The following is a 22741-nucleotide window of genomic DNA, read 5'->3' on the forward strand; positions in this document are numbered from 1 at the left end:
TTTTTTAATTCCGTCGCGCCATGGGAACGAAATATCACGAAAGGAAGAAGACGACCGTGTTCGTTCACATGCCTCGAATATTTCGAGAGAGAAGAATGCTTTCTTCTTTTTTTTTTTTTTTCTTTTTCCCCTGGACAACTGGCCGGCCGATTGAATGCCTTTCTTCTTTTGCGATTCGTGTAGAGACGGTCGCTAGGTTACTTCGAATCACGGTCTTCCGCACCAGTAGGGTCGTCTCGTCTCCCTACTACACTTTCTTTTCGTGCCGGGGTACGAGCGCAGCGTGCGGAAGCGACGGAAGAGGGATCAGAGAGCAGCTGGGGGTCTAATCTGTAACGCGTGATAAGACGGCTAAAAGTTTCGCGAGAGAAAATGAGAGAGATCGGGAACGAGGGCACGCGAGTGTGTGTACTCCGTTGGAAGAACGATCTCTTAACGAGCCTTCTCGTTTTCCTTCCTTCTAGTAAGCGTGTAACTCACGAAATGTGCACCGGAAAAACGGGACAAAAATTGCAGAAGATCCTGTCTTTCTTCGTGCACGCGCGAAATATATCTAATTGTTTCGAGAAAAGTAGTGCCTTACGAGATATTCGTTGCAAAAGTATATTTCCCGAAGATTAATTGTCATTAAGTCATTACACAGTTATTAGAAATTTGTCTTTTTTTCTTTGTCCACGTTTGTGTACTAATTTTAAAAGGTTTACTTGCATCTCATTAATACGTCGCAGAAACACTGAATGATTTATTTATAACAGATGTTAAATCTCTAAATTTTGAATGGAATAACTAGTAGTTAACTGATAATCTTTGTTTCTTGTAAGTAGATGAAATTCTGATTATAGAGGATTAATGATACACTTAAGATCATTATTAAGTAGATAGGTAGATGTATAAAATTCTTATGTCTTGTTCCTAATCTAAATCTCTTTTAACTTTTATGATATATTTTCGTACAATCACGTAGTCAGACTGAATCTCATTATGGTGCCAGTAAAATTTCAAAAAGTTTCAAATTTAATATATCTTCCTCCTCTGTTCGTCAACTTCTTGAATTCATAATTTTCTATATTCCAACTACATTAATTTCTACAAAAAGATCCTCGAGCTTGATATTTAAAGATCCTACGTACGAGTGATTCAGCTGAAAGCTCAGGATGCACCACGATCAACTCTAGATTTTCAAGATCAATTTACAGTATATATTCCATAAAAATGTTCGACGTAGTTTCAGATTTGGTAGGAATTTTTTCGCATTTTTTTTTTTTCTTTGTTTGAACTCGAGACACTCGTTATTAACGTTGGAGAGACAGAAAGCGACTCGAAAATGGCAGGGATCGTTCACTTTTCCCTTGGTCGTAAAAGTTTCGCGATTATCTGGCATTAGTTTCGACACGGAGCGGCCCTGTCCCTCTTCCAATCGCCACTTACGACGCCATTTGAGAATTTCGCTTCTTACCGAGCGGCTCGTTATAAATAGACGAACGTACTAGACATGGTGGAATACGCGTGATGCGTACCCGGCGAGACGGAGAGAGCGATTTAATATCTGAATAATCTTAATTAATATCCACGGGGATAAATGGACTCGTTGCCCGCCCATTTACCATCGTCTTCTTCTTCTCCTGCTTCTCCTTCAACGAACGGGCACATTCCACGCTTCGAGGAAGTCTGTGACCATCGTCGTTAGTAAGGTCCGATCGTTGTGTACAGGCCTTTAGTTAGGCGCGTCCCTTGCATTCGCGACACGTGCTGCACTCGGAGAATAGTCGCAGGAAAGTGTCCAAGCAAACGGACGCAAACGATCGAACGGGAAACTTACGACTTACGAGAGATCCCCAGGCAGCCAGAGAGCGAGATAAAGCTGGTGGAATTTCGCGACAAGCTCGGGAGTTCAAAGAAGCCCTCTTTACTTTCTTGTTCTCCTCGCTGACCTCGTAGTATCACGTTAACCATCTCGTTAAGGGTTAGGTTTGCAATGATTTATCGTATCGATGTCGTGAAAATTTACTAAAAGAGAATCTCTTTTAATTGGCAGTCTCGATATTTATTGTGAAATAGAGGATTCGAAGGAGGCAGCTCCACTTTTCACGCATCCTCTGCTACAAATTCTATTCCATTTCAAAAGTGGTTAGCTTCAGAAGAAATAATTGATGGTCTGCGGTAGATATCGCATAAGTATTGAAGCAGCATTTTTAATCGCTTCCCCTTGATTTGCTAAAATTACACGAAAGCGAAGCTTGCTTCCTGTTGCAACAACCTCGATCGCAGAGGATTACAAACGAAACGTTACATTGCTTGTAACTCATTATTCGAGCAATAACGCGTCTTCTATTTTGTCTTTCTCGAAAACGAAACGAGCGAAGTAGCCTGTCGTACGAGAGGGACAGAGGAAGAAGGAAAATACATGCGAAGAGAATGAAAGACGTACAACGTGCGCCTCCGTGAGCCGTGAAAATTTTCAACGTGCGACAATTATAGAAATTTCTCTGCCCAGAGGACAGCGTGTTGGGTTAAGAGATGACCGTGTAGCACGTATAGATATCGCCGGCTGTGGCAATGACGAGTGACGTTAGGAATTGGACGTAATTCTCCGCCACTCCTCCGTACTTTGGCGCGTATCTGTTCGTCCTCGAGATCTCGTTTGTAACGCACGGGGCACTGTGCTTAAAGCCAAGACGGTTTCGAGGTTCGTAGAACGATCTGGAAACGGGCGACCGTGGAGGCTAATTTCTTGGCAACGATAACGATAGCATCTAGCACCGACTTATCGGTGTTGCCTCTCGGCGAAATAACTACGATATTCGATCAATACACGTGCACGTATCGAACGGGTGAACAGACCAGCCGTTTCCCATTCGATTCGCGTGGCGAAGGGCTGCTGTTTCGGCGGTTTCGACCACGTCGTTTCGTCGTCGATCGAATGGGAAAAACGGAAAGAGGACGAAGTTCAGGCGGGGAGAGAGAGCACGCAGGATAAAACGCACCCGTATACCTACCCGAGTGGTTGAAACCCGGCTTGGGGTGGGGAGAACGAGGCAACGGGATTCTAGCTACCTGAGAAACCTTCGGGAAAGTGGGCTAAACATCGTGACACGGCCTAACCGTCTCCTATGGCCGTGCCATTTATCTGCGAAACTAGCGAATTTATCGTCTCGCGCGCGCGTTTCGTTATCGTTGCTCGCGGACGAGCCAGCTGCTTTGCAAGAAGAAGAAGAAGAAGAAAAAAAAAGACACCGTCGTACAACGATAAACACACATGTGCCGCGTTCGGCGTTCTAATCCAGATATATTTGTCTTCGTCGATCAAAGTCGATCAACCGGGGAAATATACGCGAGATCCACTGTTGACATGAGGCAACGATCTTTTTTTCCTAACGATGAGACCACCGAACTCTCGGTTTCTATGTCCTCTTTGTCTTTGTTGAATTTTATCGGGAGATCATTGCTTTCTGCGTGATATATTTGAACATTAGATTGAAGGTTGATAGTTTTAACCAATAAACTTGACGATGTACTTTACCGCTTCTCAACAAGAAAAAAAAAAAAAAGAAATAGCATGATAAATACGCGTTTGTTTTGTTGATCAAAGTACGGAAAGGAATAGGCGAGCTGCATTTTAACGAGGGAAAAAACGATATACAGTAGCTCGTGAGGATATCCGAACACGTGTAAATACCTTTTACCGAGTAATTTCATCAACGTTACAACCGAGGCACGATTATTATCGTGTCAGTGAACAAATCTGAAAGTGTAATGGAAGTTGCAAGATATTTAATGCAAGTAGATTATGCACTTTGCAGAAATCACGAAACGGTGAATTATTTTTTATATTGATTTTATATTCGATGTTCAGATGAACTATCTTTAATACTTATTATGTAAACTACAATGATTATCCATGCCGTAGGCCAATTTTTTTTATTCGAATTTGATCAATATAATCGCGACAGTCTCGTTACAGTACTAATAAAATATGAAAGCGTTTTATATAATACGTAAAATGTATACGTGAATGTTTTCTGTGGTAGAAGTTTTTCCCCAATAACTAAAATTATTCTTTGAATTTTAGCAAGCAAAAATTCTCACTGACATCTGGATTAAATCTTTTGGTCTTTTTGGAAAGAAGCACCCAATGCACTCTAATTTATTGGAATACCGAGAAAGTGATGCCAGCTTTTGATCATATTGAAGAGATTAGTCTCAAATGGATTGTATGTCAGAGTTTACGATAAAATTTTGCGAGACTTTGACTTTCTGTAATTCTTATCTAAATTATAAAGTTACTTCAATAGTCATCGAATTTGAAATACAAGAAATTCTCTTTCCGGCCAATTATATTATATAAATTTGAGAAAGGTATAAATAGCTGCGGCGCGATTAAACTTCCATTTAAAAGGAAAGAAATATAGAGTGATTGCAATCATACGTACTAATTAATTAGGTTCGGAGATATTACATTTCATATCATTTTGAATGGTAATTTCGAAGGGAAATGGAACGCAGAATCTGATAAAAATCAAATCGATATCAGCTTCTCTCTCTCTCTCTCTCTCTCTCTCTCTCTCTCTCTCTCTCTCTCTCTATGAAGAACCCCTCTAAAATGATTATACAATCGTGGTCGATTTTCACAAAATCAAAATCCTTTTTCCCACCAAAGTTCGAAGAGAAATAGTATATGCGCGAGGCGCAAAACGACATGTGACCAAGATTCTCTCCCTTGAATTCTTAACGAGATTGAGAGATCTGTTTGTGATACCGAAGATGTTACATGAAATCATTTTTATCGTTACAGGTACCATCGCCGACAACTCGGTGGCGCAATAGGAAAAAATGTCGGGAATAGGTAAAAGGACGTACCTTCGCGAGGTGAATCCTTATCTTATTTGTCCTTTATGCAGAGGCTACCTTATAGATGCGACCACCGTCGTCGAGTGCCTGCATTCGTGTAAGTGCCAATCGAATCGAATCGAATGGAGCCCGAATTAGGTGCCTATTATATATATTCCGCGGAACGGATAATGATACGTTGCTTTTTCGCTGTTCAGTTTGTAGAAGCTGTATACTCAAGCATCTCAACACAGAAGCACATTGTCCCTCTTGCAAGCATGTTCTCAACAAAGCTAAGCCGAACATCAAGTAAGTTGCCCACGAACGGGCTTGACATTTTTACAAATTGTGAAAATTCTTCGATGCTCGGTGACTACTTTTGCTTGAATTTTTTTTTTTTTTTTGGATTATCGATTAAACGATTCTGATTTTCAGAGCCGACAAGGCGTTGCAAGACATCGTGTACAAATTGGTCCCCGGACTGTATCACAAAGAGATGCGCAGGAGAAGAGAGTTTTACAAGAAACATCCTGAACATGGTACTATTGTCAGTCATTTATGTCAGACGTGTATTTTGAAAGTGTTGTAAAATGATTCAGTTTCATGTCAGGAGAACGTGAGAAAAAAGAGACATCTCTATTAAAGAATGCATCAGTTCGATTAATTCAATTTAACATTATAAATTTATCATAGAGATAATTACAAAACTAATATTTCATTATCGTTTCAGAGTCTTTAGTAAATTATTTCTTAAGACCGGAAAAATATTAAAATGATATTTGACTATTGCCCTCTGGAATCAATATTTTTGTAAGCTTTTTCTAAAAAGAACTCGTTTGGATTTTGTTGGACTTTTAAAATACATGCATAATACCTATATTTAATATTCAGTATTTATACACCGTATATTTTTTAGAAATTAACTTAAGACCCTTAAGGGCCTCCATGTCTATAATTATGTTATTAAGAAAAATTACAACATACGTGTTATTTCAATATATAAATATTTTCTACAGCGGATTTAGCGACACCAGAACAACGTGGAGAGGACGTGAGTGGAAGATTAATTTTCGCTCCAGAGGATGCAGTTAGCTTAAGCTTGGAATATCTACCACCCGGAGCAGATCCACTAGCCATTCTGCTCAGCACCAATGACGACACTAACCATTCGAACGCATTCAACAATCAAAGTAACAACAGTAATAACGCCAGCAATAACAGCAATAGCAATAGCATCGGTAACCATGGCACAAATGCAACAAGCAACAGGCGATACCTTCAGTGCCCGGCACTTGTCACCATCGCGCATTTAAAAAAATTCCTAGCTTTGAAATACAGCGTCGACATGACAAGATACACCATAGAGATTTGCCATCGACGTGCTCCGCTTCCTGAACACTGGACACTCATGGATGTCGCTTATATTTATGCGTGGAAAAGGGTAAACTGTCGTTCATTTTAATATTATAAATAGACTGCGGACGTTCGTACAAATTCATATTTTTCTAATCAATATAATCAAAATGAGGGAACCTTGGTAGAAAATTGTTTTCTCGAGTACGTACGTAGAGAGAATACTTTGTGTATTTTATATATATATATATATATATATATATATATATATATATATATATATATATATATATATATATATATTGTATTTCCATGTGTTTTCAAATTTCTCGTATATGCACAAAAACTAGCAGTTTATTTACAACACATTGATGATTATAATTTGGCTTCTCTTACACTATATTAACATAAGATTTCACTCCTTTCATTTTCTGTTTGTAACTTTATTATAAACTTTATTGTTTGATTCTTAATAGATTAAAAATCACTCGCACATCAATGAGTGAATCGCGAATTTTTATGTATTTGTAGAAAATTGGAAACCAAGCGCACAGTTTTCAATTTCCAACCAAGGTTCTACTTTTTAAATCTCACTATTAATAATATGAATTTGATATGGTATATTACAATATTTATAAGAAATCAGTCTTGGCACAAAAATATCTAAAAAAGTTTTTTCACGAACTAACATGTAAAAATTTTATTTTCTAGAATGCACCAATGCGATTTTTCTATCGAGTGGCGCTAGAAGAGCAAAGATTAGAGGCTCCTCCTCACGACAGGCCATCCACTCCAGGTTTAGGTGCCAGTTTACCTCCTGTTGACGCCACAGTCGCCACAGTCGCCACACGAGAGAATACTAACTCGCAGAATTCTGAGAACAACGTGGAATCCAGGCCACAAGCGAAGATCACGAACAACGACAAGAAGCCTGCGTTGGACAATCAAAATAAAGTCTCGAACGAGAAACGTCCACCAAGTGATCAACTATCCTCGAGTGAAACCAAGAAAGCTAAAAAGGAACAACCGTCTAGTACGGTAACAACGTCGACAACCGCGACATTGACCACAATTTCGATACAGTCGACAAACGTTGCATCAACGACGACAGCTACCAACACTGTCGCCTTGCCCACGTCGTTGAACAACGAAACTAAGCAGATCAAGACACCTATTAAAATACTTAAAAATCCAGATGGAAGGTACGAGGTTTTAAGAAACCCTCCGGGTACTTGGAATTCGAAGGAGCAGAGTACCAGGAGCATCGAGACGAAACCCTCGAATCCGGAATTCAGTGTCGTCAGTATAGGGAACGGTCAGAACTCGAACGGAGTGAAGATCACGTTGAAACAATGCACGCCGAACAATTCCAGCCCGAACAAGCCGAAAGTTATCAGCAACGTGTTGTTACACTGCGGTCAAGTTGACAAAGTTGACAAAGATAGCTCTGACGCGTTGCTCGTTCAGCAGCTTCACAGAAATAAGGAGAAGCGCCAGACAGAGAAGCAGGAGAAACACAAGAGGAGAGTGACTTTCGTGGAACAGTCGATTCCCGAGAAAACCGTGGTCAGTAACACACAGTTGAAAAGTATACAGAAGAAGCCAGGGGAACAACAAGAGAAGAAGCAGTTCCTTCAAGGTTTTCAGTTAACAGCTAGAGAATCGGCATCTGAAATGGCTTTGGAGTCTTCCTCCAAGTTTAACGAAACGAACGCGAGCAAGGAGACGAACGACACGCAGAATAAAAGTAACGCCACGTCGGAGAAAGAGGACATTGTAGCGACAGAGACCCCGAATACTCCAACAAGCGACTCCAAGAGTAAGAGCAACAGCGAGAATATCGGGGTAAATGCTGCGAGTGGGAATGCTGCTGGTACCAACAAACGGGTCGCAAGCGGAATGGACGGAATTGAAAACGCGCGAGTGAATGCGAATAAACAGTGCAGTGACGTAGATGTGTGTACGATTGGTTACTCGAAGAATACGAACGTAAGTATGAACATCAACGTGAATAACAGTCCTGCGAAGGTAGACGTTTACACGTTCTCTAATGATCCGCCGGTAGTTCCGGTGGGAGCTGTAAAGAGGAAATGTCCACCTGGTTTACCGATCTTCGACGTGAAGAAAAGGAAGCACCAACAGGCTTCAACGCAAATCTCGAAGAAGCAGACACACGTTCATGTGCCGCCTCCTGTCGTGCAAAATCACACCAAGTCGCCTCGGAAGCTCCCAACGGAGCACGTTATTCCAGGAAAGAGACCATTGAACATGGTTGGAGAGCCTGGTCCTAGTCGGACACCCACGACATCGACACCGAGTCCGAAATCTACGCCTGCTCCGGTGCTGTCGAACGACACGAGGAACATACTGGACGGTTGCGGATTGAACATTCCTGCGAGCCTCAGTATAACTTTGACAGCGCCGAAATCACCCGGAAACAGCGGCGGGTACATCGAAGCGAACGATTCCAAAGATAGTCGGAAGAACACGTTGGGGAAAGTAAGTCCCAGTATAACTCTCAACGACAGGTCTGTCGATCCACGAGTATTGAAAGCGTTGAAGGCCGGGCAGATAAAAATGCCCGCGCCGACAAAACCAAAGCAGTCTAAGCAATCGGAATGCGAAGTGAACCAACAACACAGACAGACGAGCGCTGTCAAGCGAGAAAGGGAACAGGACTCGACGAGGGAGATTTTGGACCTCAGTGGAGGGAAGAAGATGGATATACATCCGTTAAGAATACCGCAACCAGTAACGAAACTGAAAGCGAAACCGACGATGCCGATCAGAGACATGCCGAATATTTCGGATCAGGGGCAAGTCGTAACGCTCGTTGGCGGTCACAGGTATTATCGCGCGCCACCGGGCTCCTTGACTCCAGCGGCTCAGCGAGTGAACGACTGTCCGCTTCCGACACCTTCGAGAACGCCAGTTTATGCACCTGGTTTCTCCAGTTCTTTGGGTAACAGCAGGTACAGCACAAATCTTTCATCCGTTTTTCCCAGTCTGCAAAGCCTCTATGCCTTGAGCCAAGCGCCGAATCTTCAGCAGTTTCAGACAGATGCAAGACTAAGGATACCACGAGGGACCGAAGCGAACACCACTATGTCTAACACCGAAAACAATCGAAATATGAACGCCAGTATGTCCGGGAAAAGTCACTTGGCTGCCCAATGTGCGCCAGTGAAACCGGCGAGATCATCGATAGCGCCTTTGGCCATTGCGATAACCAAGCAACAATCGAACGATAAATCGGCCAGTATGAACGCGAGATCTGTCGCGAATGAGATAAATAAAACGCCCGTGTATCGCGGTAACGAATCTCTCGACTCCACAGAGTCTGGCCAACAACTGTCCGTCCAAACGAAGTACTCGCCGGTCGCGGAAGCTAACAATCGATACTCGCCACGAGCTACTAACAACACTAACAACACTAACACAGTAGTGAACAGTGAGGAGAAAACGTCTGCCGAAGTAACTCGTGATTCTAATTTGGAAACGAACAACGACACGAGGAAAGAACCGGACAATTCGTCGCGTCAAACGCCTCATCGCGAAGCAGCCAGTCCAAGAGTATCGTCCACAGCTTCTCCATCGCCACCACCTGGAGATACCAACGCGAACACCATCAACGAGACTACCAGCGACCATAACAACAGCACAAACACCGCCTCGAACGGAATAGACAACGATGTACCCGCATCAAGTCCGACGAAGAAGAGCAACATAAGTGCAGAAGTATCGAGTAGCAAGTCACCTGCCAGTCCGGATTCTAGCTCGGTGACTATTGAAAATCCTTCGGGCAAAAGCTGCTCTACAATGGAGCAAGGGTGTCCTTCTCCCTCGCAAATGTCAGACGCAGTGAAATCTTTGGAGAATTTGACGAAGAGTGAGACTAACGTTACAGAGGACTCGACGAACGAGAATGAAAAGAAAGCCTCCATTAAGCAAGCTGACGCGAAACAACTGACCTCGGAGATGTTTCAGAAAAGATTGCTAGCTGCGTTTCCTTCTAACGAGTGGGCAAACAATCCTATAGCTGCGGAGCACCTAGGCAACTTTTTGAAAAGTCTGAACGCGTCGATCAAATCGGAGAATAAGATGGACAGCGTGGGATCGGAAAAAGCAGAGAATCAACTCGCGTGCAACGATGCAACGCGTTTAAATAAGGATGTGTCGTCAAAATCTCAAACGGACGTCGCCGAATCGTCATAAACGCGCCGCAAATGATTGAAGGGTGAATCGAACTCTTCCCGTTTGAACGAAGGCTAAAGCTGCATCACTGCCAGATCGACGAATGTAATGTTACTGAATGACTTTTCAGCGTGGATACAAATACCAATTTCTAAATAATTGAAATGCTTTAAGGTCTTGTAGGGGAACGCGGCATATACATGCCGTACAATACAGGGAAAAATACAGCACAGATGCTGGAAATTTTATTTTTTCAAATTTTTTATGGCCACACACCTCCCTCGAGAGATTTCATCAATGTATAGTTGCTTTCTTGAGACAACAATCGTTCCACGAGTCGTTCGATTTCAAATGAAAATAGCGATTTCTTCTTCTCTTACGAATGCAATGAAAACAGTATGATTTTAAATTAAAGGACAAAAATGTTTATGGATTATGATTGATGTAATTTATAGATTGATTTTATTTCTACTTGTGAAAATTGTTCCTACTTCGGTCCATACTATGACTGTGCGAAAGCAGAACGTTTGTCGAAGTATCTCGGGTTAAAATTCGTTGCCACGATTTTAATTTTTCGGACATTACGTTATTTATAATCGACTGGATGAACGAACAAGATTAAATCAGCACAACGAAAAATCGAATAACCTGCTTTCCTACTCCTCTATTAATTGTAAAACGTGTACGCAATAAGAATCACAGGGACCGAAATTAGAAAAACAAATAAACTCAAAGAAAACTAGAGATATGATTATTTCTCTAATGAATGATATCTATACTATTGTTATTTCTTTATTTACTTTGCGTTACGTTTCGCTATGAGTTACTATTATGTATATGTTGTATAATAATTGTTATGTTATGCGACTGTATTATATTATGTATATTATTTCTTAATATGTATATATTTATTGCGCTGATATGTCGTCTTTCAAAGTATGCGCAAAATCCTATTACTTTGTAAGTTCAATTTCAATCGATCGAAAATTCGTGTGAATTAACATCATTCAAATTTTAAAACACAATTGCATGCATATTGATTTTTAAATGAAAAAAACTGACATGTAATAACAAAAGGATATATCATTATATACTTAAATTAAAAATTGTTGCAGTTTCTTTCATTATCCTTCTCGCTAGAAGAATCCTGCGCGCATCAGGCAATTCAAAAATGCCCGCGTATTTTTACAACAATGGCGGATCGCGTAACGAATAAATGTTCGAATTGAAATTTTACTCCATTCGTACGGTACGATATAAAAAGCCACTCACCAATTAACGATGAATATTGTTTTTGTAGAACCATAACAGCATTGACTAGCCTGCAACGGACACCTGCAATATAATAAAAACGAATAATGTTTAAAAAAACTTACAAACTTTTACGACTCCTGAATTTCAAAAAAATTTCAACATACTTTCTATATCTTATCTAATCAAACATTCCCCAAAATGGGTTTAATATGGGAAGTATACAATCTTTTGGCTAGTATTTCTAGCACGCTATTCTAAGTTTTAATTACACTTTTCTATTCTGCATTATATTTCAAATTTTTCAAAGGAACAACTGTACGCGCGCGATGGTGTTCCATAAGCTACTATCTACTGACTAATGGCTACCGGAAGTGACCAATAGTTACAGAAACGACATAATTTATAATATAAGATAAATTGTTCTTACAAATTTATTATAATGAAAATAAAACGAAGCACATTTTTCCACATAAATATTTAGATTTATATTTTTATAGTATTATGTTATTAACGATATTAATATTAGTCAAGTAAAACAGTTGATTATTGAAAGCAGACAGTGGCGCCATCTATGTGAATTATAGTACATAAGAGGTTTAGTTTAAAGGTGGTGCGTTTCGGAGGTGCGGTAGTCGGGATGATGAAAGGTTAACCTCTACCAATTCATCACAAGTGAACGAACAAAAAAGTTTTTCTTTATTTAATTCGTGTGAACAAAAATGAGCAACGCGAAAGAAAATTCTATAACACCGGCAAAAAATACAGTCATTGGCAATCCAAAACCTTATGGAAAAATCGTGCTAACACTTCAAAATTGTCTTTTACCCGAAGAAAAACTCAATTCGACGCCGTCGCACTTAGATGGACTGGACGCAGAAACTGAAACTGATTTAAGAATACTAGGATGCGAACTAATACAGACAGCTGGTATTTTATTAAAATTACCCCAGGTTTGTAGTAATTTTCACGAGTAAACGAAGTGTTTATAAACGCTATAACCTCTATAACCTCTATGCGCATAGTCTTTATTTTTATTACTTTTGTAAATAGGTTGCAATGGCCACGGGGCAAGTAATATTTCAACGGTTTTATTATAGTAAATCGTTAGTTAGACATAATATGGAAACAACTGCAATGGGTTGTATTTGTTTAGCTAGTAAAATTGAAGAAGCACCCAGACGTATCAGAGACGTTATTAACGTGTTTAATCATATAAAACAAGTTTCCAGTCAAAAGTAAGTATAATCCTTTGTTTACCTTAAAATTTTATGGACCAAATTTCGTTTTAGGACATTATTTTTTTCTTTAATGGACTCTGACACTCAATATTGTCTGTACTTATCAATTATAGTAAAAAAGAAAATGGTGCCTTGAAACAAAGTTTTTATGCATACAAATAATATTAATTAGCGAATTTGTTTTTCAGGCCAATACAACCTGTAATACTTGATCAAAATTATGTAGCATTGAAGAATCAAGTAATTAAATCTGAAAGAAGAGTCTTAAAGGAATTAGGTTTCTGTGTTCATGTAAAACATCCTCATAAAATTATTGTTATGTATTTACAAGTACTGGGATATGAAAAAAATCATGCTTTAATGCAACAATGTTGGAACTATATGAATGATTCTTTAAGGTCTGATGTGTTCTTAAGACATCAACCAGAAACTGTTGCTTGTGCATGTGTATATTTAGGAGCAAGACAACTCCAGTTACCTTTACCTACTTCACCTGCTTGGTTTTCTCTTTTTAAAGTTAATGAATCTGCTATAAGAGATGTTTGCCGTCGTATATTACGACTGTACTTCCGACCTCGTGTTAAACCAGAACAGCTAGAAAAACGAGTAGAAGAACTTCGTAGACAATATGAAGAAGCAAGAACCAAAGCAAGAAGTGGGGATGTAGATAGCCACACACCTAGTCCACCACTTCCTAAACACCACAATGCCTGGGGTGGATTTATTAGTCGTAGTGGTACACACGCTGTGCCCGAGAGAACAAAATCACCTAGGTATGATGTCGCAAAAAAAGAATAAGGTAATAAAATATAATTAATTCTTATCTAAAATTGTTTTTATTCCTATTCAGACGATCAAAATCACCAAGTACTTCACCATCTAGGGGTGAAGGAACAAAGCATTCCAAGAGAAAAAAGCATAGTAGAAGCAGATCTCGCAGTCATAGTCATGGACGATCTCGAAAACCGAAAAAGGCGCAGCGAAGACGGTCTGGTAGTCATAAATCATCACGTAGTCGTTATAGATCGCGCAGTCGATCTCGGGACAGGGATGTAGAAAAATCAACTAAACATCGCAGTAAACGCAGACGTCATTGAATTATTTAATATATAAAAAAATTACTACGCATATTGCGATCATGCGGACAGTCGCATTCAACTTGTAATATAATATGTGGCCTTTTTTTACCTCTGTTGATTAAAATGTAATTTAAGTAAGACTATTGATTTCTTCTATATGGTACATATCTTACGTTTAATTTAACGATAATAACAATAGATTTAAAGTAAATTATTCTTAAGAAGATGCGTTATGTTACATATTATATTCTCATATGTACATTCTCAAAAATATATTGTAAGTCACGATACTTAAGAAAGCGTGTATTTAATACAAAATAAAATTTTATATTCATGTACGACTGTGTATCATTTTATAAAACCCAGCTGGTGCTGCTTTCTTCTTGTCGGCTGATAATACTGCTGAAAAATCTAGCGCCGTTAATTGTGGCAGAATATGAACGATGTATCCTCTATAATATGGAAGATTTTCAATGGGGTTTCCATGTAACGTTAAAGATCTTAGAGTTTGTAACTTTTTCAATTTTACAACATCATTGATATCCGAAATATTGTTTCCATGGAGATAAAAAATTTTTAAATTCGGAAATTTTATAATGTCATCCCCAATATGTTCTATCTCATTAAAAGAAAGATCAAGCCAACTAAGATGTGATGGATCATCGAGAAGCTTTTGTGCAAGATTTTCAAATCCGTTCATTGAAGTTAATAAATTATTGCTTAACCATAAAGAACATGTTACAAAACGATCCGCAGGTGTTCGTAATGGAACTTTACCCGTTCGTACTGACTGTGGCCGTTTATTTGCCAATTCTCTTGTAACAAAATAAAAATTCTTATTAATATTATCTTTGAACTCAGAAAGTAATATAAAATTAAAACAATGCCTTATACATTTATTTACATACCAATCATTGTTGTTGCTTTTTTAAACGACAAATCCAATGGAGGAGCTATCATCATCTCTTGCCGTTCAGTTCGTCTGTAATCAGAAAGTGGTTTTTCGTACTGAATGGTAGTATCCATTGTAACGTATGAACGATAAGAATTTGCCAAACTTCATAGAATGTATGCCAATTTGAGATCAAGATCGCGTACAAAACGTTCACTTGAAATTATTTGTCAATTCTTAATATTATTATTAGAATTTTCATTCTCCATCTAAACTCCTTATCTCCATAATTTTTCCAAATAATATAGACAGTCACTTATCCATGAATTGTCACATACATACAATTCTATATACATACGTATAACTTGAAACAGATAATAACAATTTTAATTATTTGTACAATTTTATGGATAAGTTTAATTATCCTAACAATTTGTAATTCTAAGAATTAAAATAATACCTGATTTAAAAAATTTGCCGCGAATAATGTTCACATAATTCAAATCAAATTGAATACACTGAGAAATGTATTTTTGAACACGTAGAATGTAATACGAGTAAACGACGCTAGATTGCTCTTTGAATGTACATGTTTTAACCATTTTGCCATCCTCTGTAATTATTGTTATTGACTGTTTATAAATTGTTTAACGGCTCTAAGCGAAATTGAAAACATTTTAGCGTAAGTCAAATATATAAACAATTTGTGATAATATATATTTGTGATATATCTATGTATGTTTAAGATTAAATTTCATTTACACGGGAATAAAGTACGTGTAATAAAGGAAGCAAATAGGTAGTTTGGTTATCTTTATTCTTCGCCTGGTAAAAATGCCGCGAACGAAACATACACGGAAAATAAAACAAATACAGCGTCCTACAGAAGAAAGTGATTTATTAATCAGAGATTTTAAGCGACAGGCGCATTTACGAATATCAAAAATGGAGGCAGAGTTCGAAATGGCAATAAAGAGCCTTGAAACTTTTATTGACGTTACTTTATCTCGTCTCCCGACCGAGATTCGACAGATGACTCTTGGTGAAATACTCAATTACGAGACCGATAACGAAAAAGAAAATTGCAATGAAATTTCGTCATCCGTTGATGACCATTCATCACGATTAGCCCCACCGACAGTAAAAGTAAAGAAAACTGGTAAAAGAATTACTAGCGGAACGGACGATGGATATGTGACCGAGGGAGTTACAACAACGCGCACATCAAGGGCTAAGAAACTGGCACCACCTACTACCAGAAGAACACGTAGCACTTCAAGGACTAGTAAAACAAAACTTAGTGAAATAAACCAAGACACTATAAAAAAGCCAACAAGGAAAGAACAGCTTAAAAGATCTATGAAAATTGATAAATTTAAAACTCCTGCTGCTACCAAATGTGGGAGCAAAGAATTTGATATTATAACTCCGAAAATAAAACCTAATACACCATTAAATATATTAAGACGACCAAGGCAAGGGGAAATGGCCCTTAGCATGCAAGGTAGTCCCTTAATGGTTTCTGGAGTTGTCGAAGAAAACATTGCTAATGTTAATGTACCTTTGAGTAATGGCAATATCATGTCTTTATTACCTAATGATGGTTTACGTATGTCACATATTCCTGCATTAGATTCAGAAACCATGAGACAGTTGGAAACTTTGAAGAATCATATCGAGAAAGTTATTGCAGCAAAGTAGTTAAAATTATAGAATATATGCTTTATATGATGCATTTCACATTTTGTCATTGTGTGTGAAATTGATTTAAAATCAATTATAATTATAATTATAATAATAATTATAATTATAATAATAATAACAATTATAATTATAATAAGGTCAAGAGCTGATATTATATTATAACATTTTTATAAGTAATATAATTAAAATAAATGGTATTATATGTTCATTTAATATATATTTGACTAGCATTTGTTACAATGTTTATAGCATATTAATATTACGTAAGATTATAGAATAAGGAAATCAATATTTTTAAACAAAACTTTTCTACAATCTAATTAAAACTAATATGATAGCAGTGCATGAATGTATAATTTTTTATTTAATAAAAATTAAAAAAAGATAAATCGTGAACACATTCAATTATGAAATACATTTTAAAGAATCATTTAAAAAATTGATATTTAGATTATTCGTTTTTATTTTTTATTAATCGTGTCTGAAAAAATTTCGTTTTTATTTCCATTTTATAATTTTGAGACAATATGTATAATGTATAATCGCATTTGGCGGGCAAAGCTAGAGTGCGTATGTAGCACAACTACATTCTAACCATTAGTGTACATGCGCGTACTAAAAGATCTGTCAAACGAATAAACTGTATTTGCATCTTCTACTTTGCAATATGCGTAGTGTTCTTAGATTGTATGAAATCATGTATAAAATATCGTAGTTCTGTACGGTATTAAGTAATGTGGTTTTTTCGTACTTTATCGTGATTTGTCATTTTCAATATTATTTGTCATATAACAAGGGTGTTAAAACATGAATTAAAAAATGTCAAAGTACGCGTCATCGAGTTATTGAGTATTAACCATGGATTTTTAGACAGTCAGACCTATTAATTTGAATAGAAAGAAAACAATATTTTAATCATATCTTCTTGTACTGATTCTGTACTTCATTAATATTAAAAGTTCCCGAAAATACAACGAACTTATCATCCTTTCGCAAGTAATTTGTATATTAATAGTTTAAAAATGTAAGATAACCTTCGAACGAATTTTAAAATAATTTATACCTTAAAATATCGTTTTATTATATCATGTAGTGATGCGTTAAATTCAAATGAAATAATTACTAATTTAAATTCAATAATTAAATGTTTAATTCAGTTACCAAGTAACTAACCTATTATAATTAGACATAGTAGTTTTCCTTTGAAATATAACAGAGATATGTTTAAAGAACTCTTTTAGCACAAAAGTCAACATGGTGCGTGTAATCACAGTACATAATTTTTTGGGACAAAACGTCACTCAAATTGAAGAGCCAACAGCAAGCTGTATAGCAAATGCATCTGGACATGAAATGCTCCTTCTAGCATTGTCAACTCATTGTGTTGAAGTCTGGGAATTGATGGTGTCTGATATTAAACTACATACTGTTTTCCCAACAGTAGATATGATTAATCAAATGGTGCACTGCACCAAAGAAGATTATGTTGTAACATTAGAATCAAAATTATCCAGAGATGCAAGCATCAATAATCATACAGGGAAAACAATTAATAATTTTGTTAGAATTTATGTTAATTGGGCTATGGTGAAAGATCAAAGTCAACCTATGCGTGCTAGAATAGCAGGACGTGTTACTCCAAGTTTAAATCGACCATTGAATAGCTTAGAAATGATAGAATTGCCATTAAGTGTACAACCTACACTGATTGCATGTTGCCAAAGTACTGGCAATCTTCTAGTGGCTTCAGGGAACAGTGCTATTCTACATGAATTTAAAATTGAAACACAGCAAGTATCAAAGATGAAGTTTATAGATTTTGAAGCAAGACCATGGTCTTTAGGCTTCTCATTCTCTCCTACGCATATGGAAATTGTTGAAGATTTCATATCAATTATGGATAAGACAAATTTATGTGTCTTTCGGTTGACTAATTCAATGTATGAGGATATTGATCAATTGAGTTCTCTCACTTCTACAAATTCTTCGTCTATTGATAAAACATCCATATCCACTGATTCCTCTTTTGTGGAAAATAGCAATATGGCTAATCAAGATGATAATACAATATTGCAAGGAATAAATTCGAAACGTAAAAGTTCTAGTCAAGACCTTCATTTCATTGTGTCAGAAAACAATGATTCTAGTGGAATAAGTACAAAATTTAAAAGTAGAAAACATAAAAGTTCTAAAACAAGTATATGGAATAAACTGGAGACTGGAGATTTCAGAAAAATAAAATCAAATAATAATGACACTGTTATAAATTTGGATCACTTATTGTATAATGAAAAAGATGAATTACAAAAATTAATTGATCAAGAAGTTGTCGATGGAAACTCACAACCTTTAACTATAAATTTGCCATCTATAAGTTTGGAACGTGCAGGACCTGGACACACTTTGAGTCCTTTCATATTAAATCCATCAGACATAAGGATTATAATTAAAACGAATTCTCCTGATCTAGGATGGTCAGAAAATTATACAATAAAAAATTTACTGTCTCTTAAAATAATGGCAGCTAATAATAAACTTGATGGAAGTTCTGAACTGTTCAGTTGCTCTTTATTGAAACCATTGTATATGAGGAAAGAGTGTAATAATTCTTGTTTAAAAAAATCAATTCTTAGATCAGATAAATACACATATTTGCAGGGTGTAAGTTGCTTTTTATGCACACTGCAAGAAGGATATCTTTATCATTTCTCTGCAACTAGTTCAAATCCTACAGATGCAACTTGTTTAACTACTTATCCATTTACAGCACCTGTTAATCATGTAGCTTTGGAACATACTGCTTTACATGCACTTACTGAAGCTGGTCTTGAATCATACACATTACGTTTATCTCATCATGTTGCCAGAATGTCAAATGATATAGAAAACTTGAGAGTTACATGTCCTAGTATCTCCGAACCTGTCTGCTTAATAGGATTAAGACCTTTCCTGGGGATACAACAATTATTACATAGCAAAAATTATCTCATTCTCTTAGCCAAAGCTGAAAATTCTTGGACTTTGTATTCTTTAATTTTACCTAAATTGGAAAATTTGTATTATGATATTTTAAATGCAGCAAGGAATCATAAATCTTCTAGTCCAAACACATACCGGCATTTGTTAGGAGAGGCTCATGCTTTGATACGTTTAGCTAAAGATGCTGTGTATAATTGCTCAGACATTAATGAATTTGACGATATCGCAAATAAAAATGGATTGAAATTGAAGAATTTATATAATCAATCATGTGCATTGCTTGGAGATTATTATATTCGTTCTGAATATGAGTCAGACTGGGATTTTTGTATACCTTATTATAAAATGTCGGGTTTAAAACCCTCAGAAGTTTTATCTAGAAAGTCAAGTCAAGATGCACCAGGTCTCGTTACGTTTTTGACTGATACACTTTTCACAATGAAAAGTGGTTCAGAAGCTGATGCCTTGTTCCAAGGATTTAATATTGTAGAAATAATATGTAAATTAAAAAAGCCGGATTTATTAATATTGATCTTCAGTAGTCCCGTATTACGAGAATATACCACAGAAAAGTTAATACATCTTTTGTTATTGTATGAAACGGACGAATTAATTAAATTAGCTTTGGCACTCTTATATATACAAGCTGAGAAACAAGAGCAAGCAGAAAAAATACTTGAACCAGTCTCAGCGTTATGTATTAAAAGAATAGTTTTAGAACATTGGGACCTATTGTTTGACATGACAGCAATGAAAAAAAGAAGTCCAATGATTCCGACGTTTTCGGATTTCGCCGGAACATTAATGCGTCAAAAAAATACAACTTTTGCCGAAATTCTAATACATTTAATTGAAGAGAATGGAATTTTATCTCTTCATCAAATTATACAGGTGTTTCTAGAATATTTGCCATCGAGAGTAGGACGAGATGGACATAATGCAGCAATGACATTACAAGTATTTCTCGAAAAATATCTTCATAACTACTTTAGTACAAAATTGATTATAGATTCGTCTGTTATAAATAAAAATCAAATACGCACGGATTTCGCTTTGGTTGAAGCGTTTAAACTATTAGTGCGATCGTATTTAGGAAAATTAACTCAAACGAAAGTGTACAAAATAGAAAATAAAGAAAATATACAAGAAAATTGTGATAACTTCATATTTATGAAGTTTAGACCTCATTATCTAAACGGGATGCCGCCGTATGCAAAAGATTATCAAAAAGTTTTGAATGTATGCGATTTAAAAGATTTAGCCGATATCGATAAGACTGACACTGAAAAAACTATACCAATGGAATTGTTTAAATTACAGTCTGTATTATCTTGTGATTTTATACCAAATGAATGCTTATATGAAGTTAAGCAATTTCTTGAAACACAAGAAATTGATGGCAGTTTATCTTTAAAAACGTTGTGCACTCAAAATACTGAAGAAGCAACAGTACTTTTAATGGATAATTGTTCTCAAGCTGTTGTGCAATATGCAAAGGTATACAATATACGTTATATTATGTATTCTATTTTATCAACTTTTTTTAATTATAAAAATTGCTTTACAATTCTAGGATATGTATACTAAAGATTCTGAATGGAAGTATTTAATTGAAATAACGCAAAGTAAGATTGCTACATCGAACTCTCGACAAGAACTACAATGTTTATACGCGCAAATTATGAAAGGTAAATTTTTTCAATATATTTATGTTAATGTATATTAAACTATATTATAATATACCTCTTGTTTTAGGAATTTTGAATTATTTACCACATACGTTATCTTTAAAAAGTTTACATCGTGTTCTTCCAAAAGATGATGTAATAACATTTCAAAAATGCAGTGAAATGTGTAATCAAATTATGCACGCTGAACATGTTAAATCTTTAATAATAGAAACTGGACAACAACTTTTATCAACTTTAAAATTGTGAGCATTAGCTCCATTGTCATTAAACAATAGCATAGGTCCAATTTTATTTTAGCTGTAAAGAAAAGAAAACATGACTCCAATTATGTTGTATAAAAAATTATACATTCTAGAGAAAATTTAAAAACAGTACTTTTTCATACGATACGATTTTTGTAAACTACAACTTCTTGCTTTCCAGAATTATTTAATTTCTGTGATCATGTTTCAGATATCTTTTTCATTTATATAGATAGGTGTTTCTTCTTACTAAATACGTAACAATACATATTTAAATTATTATTGAATATATAATTTACAGTGATCTCAATATTTGTTTAATATTTTAAAAAGTAATTTCTTTTAATTCAATTAATTTAAATGTTCAATCCTGATTAAAATCTTAGTCACGCATAAGATTCCTTATGGATAAAGTTATATTAAAACAAATTCTTAAAACTTAAAGATAAATACTATAGATGAAATTAATTCACCTATTATTGATTGTTGAGATGTTCTATATAGATATATTGTATTATGTCTAGACGTATGTTATCTTTCCCTTAGCTAATGACATAGTTGAATCATAATTATAAAAAGTTTATACAGAGAACCAAACATATAGATATTAAAATTTTGCAATTATATATAATATTTAACATAATAGATTGCTTTATACACTGTATTAACAAATTTTGTAGCAATGATCATTGTATTTTTGACTGCTGTTTGAATATTTCTAAGAATTTGTTAAAAATTGTTTATATTTTAACCGCTAAGGGCGGGGTGGCATGTGTTTAGGAAATCACGTATTGCTAAGATAATTACTTTCTATTATATTTGTTAATCCTATAATGTATTTTCATCACTTTCTGACTGTTACATTATATGTAACTTTGATGTGCCTTTAGGATTAATTTCTCTTTGTTACAAATCTAATATAATTATGTTAGAAGTTATTTATGATATTTATAAATTATGATAGAAATAATATATAACTGTAACTCATATCAGAATGCTTCTTTATTATGTGGTCATATTTTTATACTATTCATTTATTGAAAGAAAAAAAAAAAAGAAGAAAGAATAGAAATTATTTTATCGTTTTAGGATTGCTCGTCCCGTTTCATTTTTATATATATTATCTCATCTTCTTTATTTATTTATTTTTCTCAGGGATTCAATTACTTTAACCAAATTTTATTAAATGCATAACGATTTATTATATCGATATATATATATATATATATATATATATATATATATATATATATATATATATATATATATATATATATATATATATATA

The 22741-nt window shown here is 35.7% G+C and overlaps 5 protein-coding genes across 5 annotated transcripts in view; 4 read left to right on the plus strand and 1 right to left on the minus strand.

The window, feature by feature from the left end:
• Positions 1-4792: 4792 nt before the first annotated feature.
• Positions 4793-10617, plus strand: LOC122529866 (polycomb group protein Psc-like). Its single transcript, XM_043656363.1, has 5 exons — positions 4793-4945; positions 5046-5136; positions 5263-5366; positions 5844-6268; positions 6892-10617. Exons 1-5 carry the CDS (start codon positions 4831-4833, stop codon positions 10393-10395), a joined length of 4239 nt encoding a protein of 1412 aa, XP_043512298.1. The 5' UTR covers positions 4793-4830; the 3' UTR covers positions 10396-10617.
• Positions 10618-12245: 1628 nt separating this feature from the next.
• Positions 12246-14157, plus strand: LOC122529867 (cyclin-L1). Its single transcript, XM_043656364.1, has 4 exons — positions 12246-12578; positions 12679-12863; positions 13055-13639; positions 13717-14157. Exons 1-4 carry the CDS (start codon positions 12348-12350, stop codon positions 13961-13963), a joined length of 1248 nt encoding a protein of 415 aa, XP_043512299.1. The 5' UTR covers positions 12246-12347; the 3' UTR covers positions 13964-14157.
• An 85-nt stretch (positions 14158-14242) lies between these two features.
• Positions 14243-15111, minus strand: LOC122529869 (leucine-rich repeat-containing protein 51-like). Its single transcript, XM_043656367.1, has 2 exons — positions 14854-15111; positions 14243-14758 (listed from the first exon to the last, which is right to left on the minus strand). Exons 1-2 carry the CDS (start codon positions 14969-14971, stop codon positions 14277-14279), a joined length of 600 nt encoding a protein of 199 aa, XP_043512302.1. The 5' UTR covers positions 14972-15111; the 3' UTR covers positions 14243-14276.
• Positions 15112-15500: 389 nt separating this feature from the next.
• Positions 15501-16664, plus strand: LOC122529868 (borealin). Its single transcript, XM_043656365.1, has one exon. It carries the CDS (start codon positions 15672-15674, stop codon positions 16536-16538), a length of 867 nt encoding a protein of 288 aa, XP_043512300.1. The 5' UTR covers positions 15501-15671; the 3' UTR covers positions 16539-16664.
• A 352-nt stretch (positions 16665-17016) lies between these two features.
• LOC122529863 (Hermansky-Pudlak syndrome 3 protein) overlaps positions 17017-22741 on the plus strand; it is a 6094-nt gene continuing 369 nt past the window's right edge. Inside the window, exons 1-5 of the mRNA XM_043656358.1 lie at positions 17017-17565; positions 17772-21017; positions 21094-21208; positions 21276-21453; positions 22609-22670. Of these exons, the coding sequence (XP_043512293.1) occupies positions 17796-21017; positions 21094-21208; positions 21276-21453; positions 22609-22639 (3546 nt within the window). The 5' untranslated portion in view covers positions 17017-17565; positions 17772-17795 and the 3' untranslated portion in view covers positions 22640-22670. The remainder of the gene's footprint in view (positions 17566-17771; positions 21018-21093; positions 21209-21275; positions 21454-22608; positions 22671-22741) is intronic.

This window comes from Frieseomelitta varia, unplaced genomic scaffold (genome assembly GCF_011392965.1).
Source record: "Frieseomelitta varia isolate USP_RPSP 00005682 unplaced genomic scaffold, Fvar_1.2 scaffold_313, whole genome shotgun sequence".
Taxonomy (NCBI): domain Eukaryota; kingdom Metazoa; phylum Arthropoda; class Insecta; order Hymenoptera; family Apidae; genus Frieseomelitta; species Frieseomelitta varia.

What these genes read in the sequence shown, in the direction of transcription:
- LOC122529866 (XM_043656363.1), top strand. Translation starts at nt 4,831, where the DNA reads ATGTCGGGAATAGGTAAAAGGACGTACCTTCGCGAGGTGAATCCTTAT. An exon ending in AAAGCTAAGCCGAACATCAA is followed by an intron (nt 5,137 to 5,262) that starts GTAAGTTGCCCA and finishes TCTGATTTTCAG; the next exon opens with AGCCGACAAGGCGTTGCAAG. An exon ending in CAAGAAACATCCTGAACATG is followed by an intron (nt 5,367 to 5,843) that starts GTACTATTGTCA and finishes TATTTTCTACAG; the next exon opens with CGGATTTAGCGACACCAGAA.
- LOC122529867 (XM_043656364.1), top strand. Translation starts at nt 12,348, where the DNA reads ATGAGCAACGCGAAAGAAAATTCTATAACACCGGCAAAAAATACAGTC. An exon ending in TTTTATTAAAATTACCCCAG is followed by an intron (nt 12,579 to 12,678) that starts GTTTGTAGTAAT and finishes TTTTGTAAATAG; the next exon opens with GTTGCAATGGCCACGGGGCA. An exon ending in AAACAAGTTTCCAGTCAAAA is followed by an intron (nt 12,864 to 13,054) that starts GTAAGTATAATC and finishes TTTGTTTTTCAG; the next exon opens with GCCAATACAACCTGTAATAC.
- LOC122529869 (XM_043656367.1), bottom strand. Translation starts at nt 14,971, where the DNA reads ATGGATACTACCATTCAGTACGAAAAACCACTTTCTGATTACAGACGA. An exon ending in AAAAGCAACAACAATGATTG is followed by an intron (nt 14,759 to 14,853) that starts GTATGTAAATAA and finishes TTGTTACAAGAG; the next exon opens with AATTGGCAAATAAACGGCCA.
- LOC122529868 (XM_043656365.1), top strand. Translation starts at nt 15,672, where the DNA reads ATGCCGCGAACGAAACATACACGGAAAATAAAACAAATACAGCGTCCT.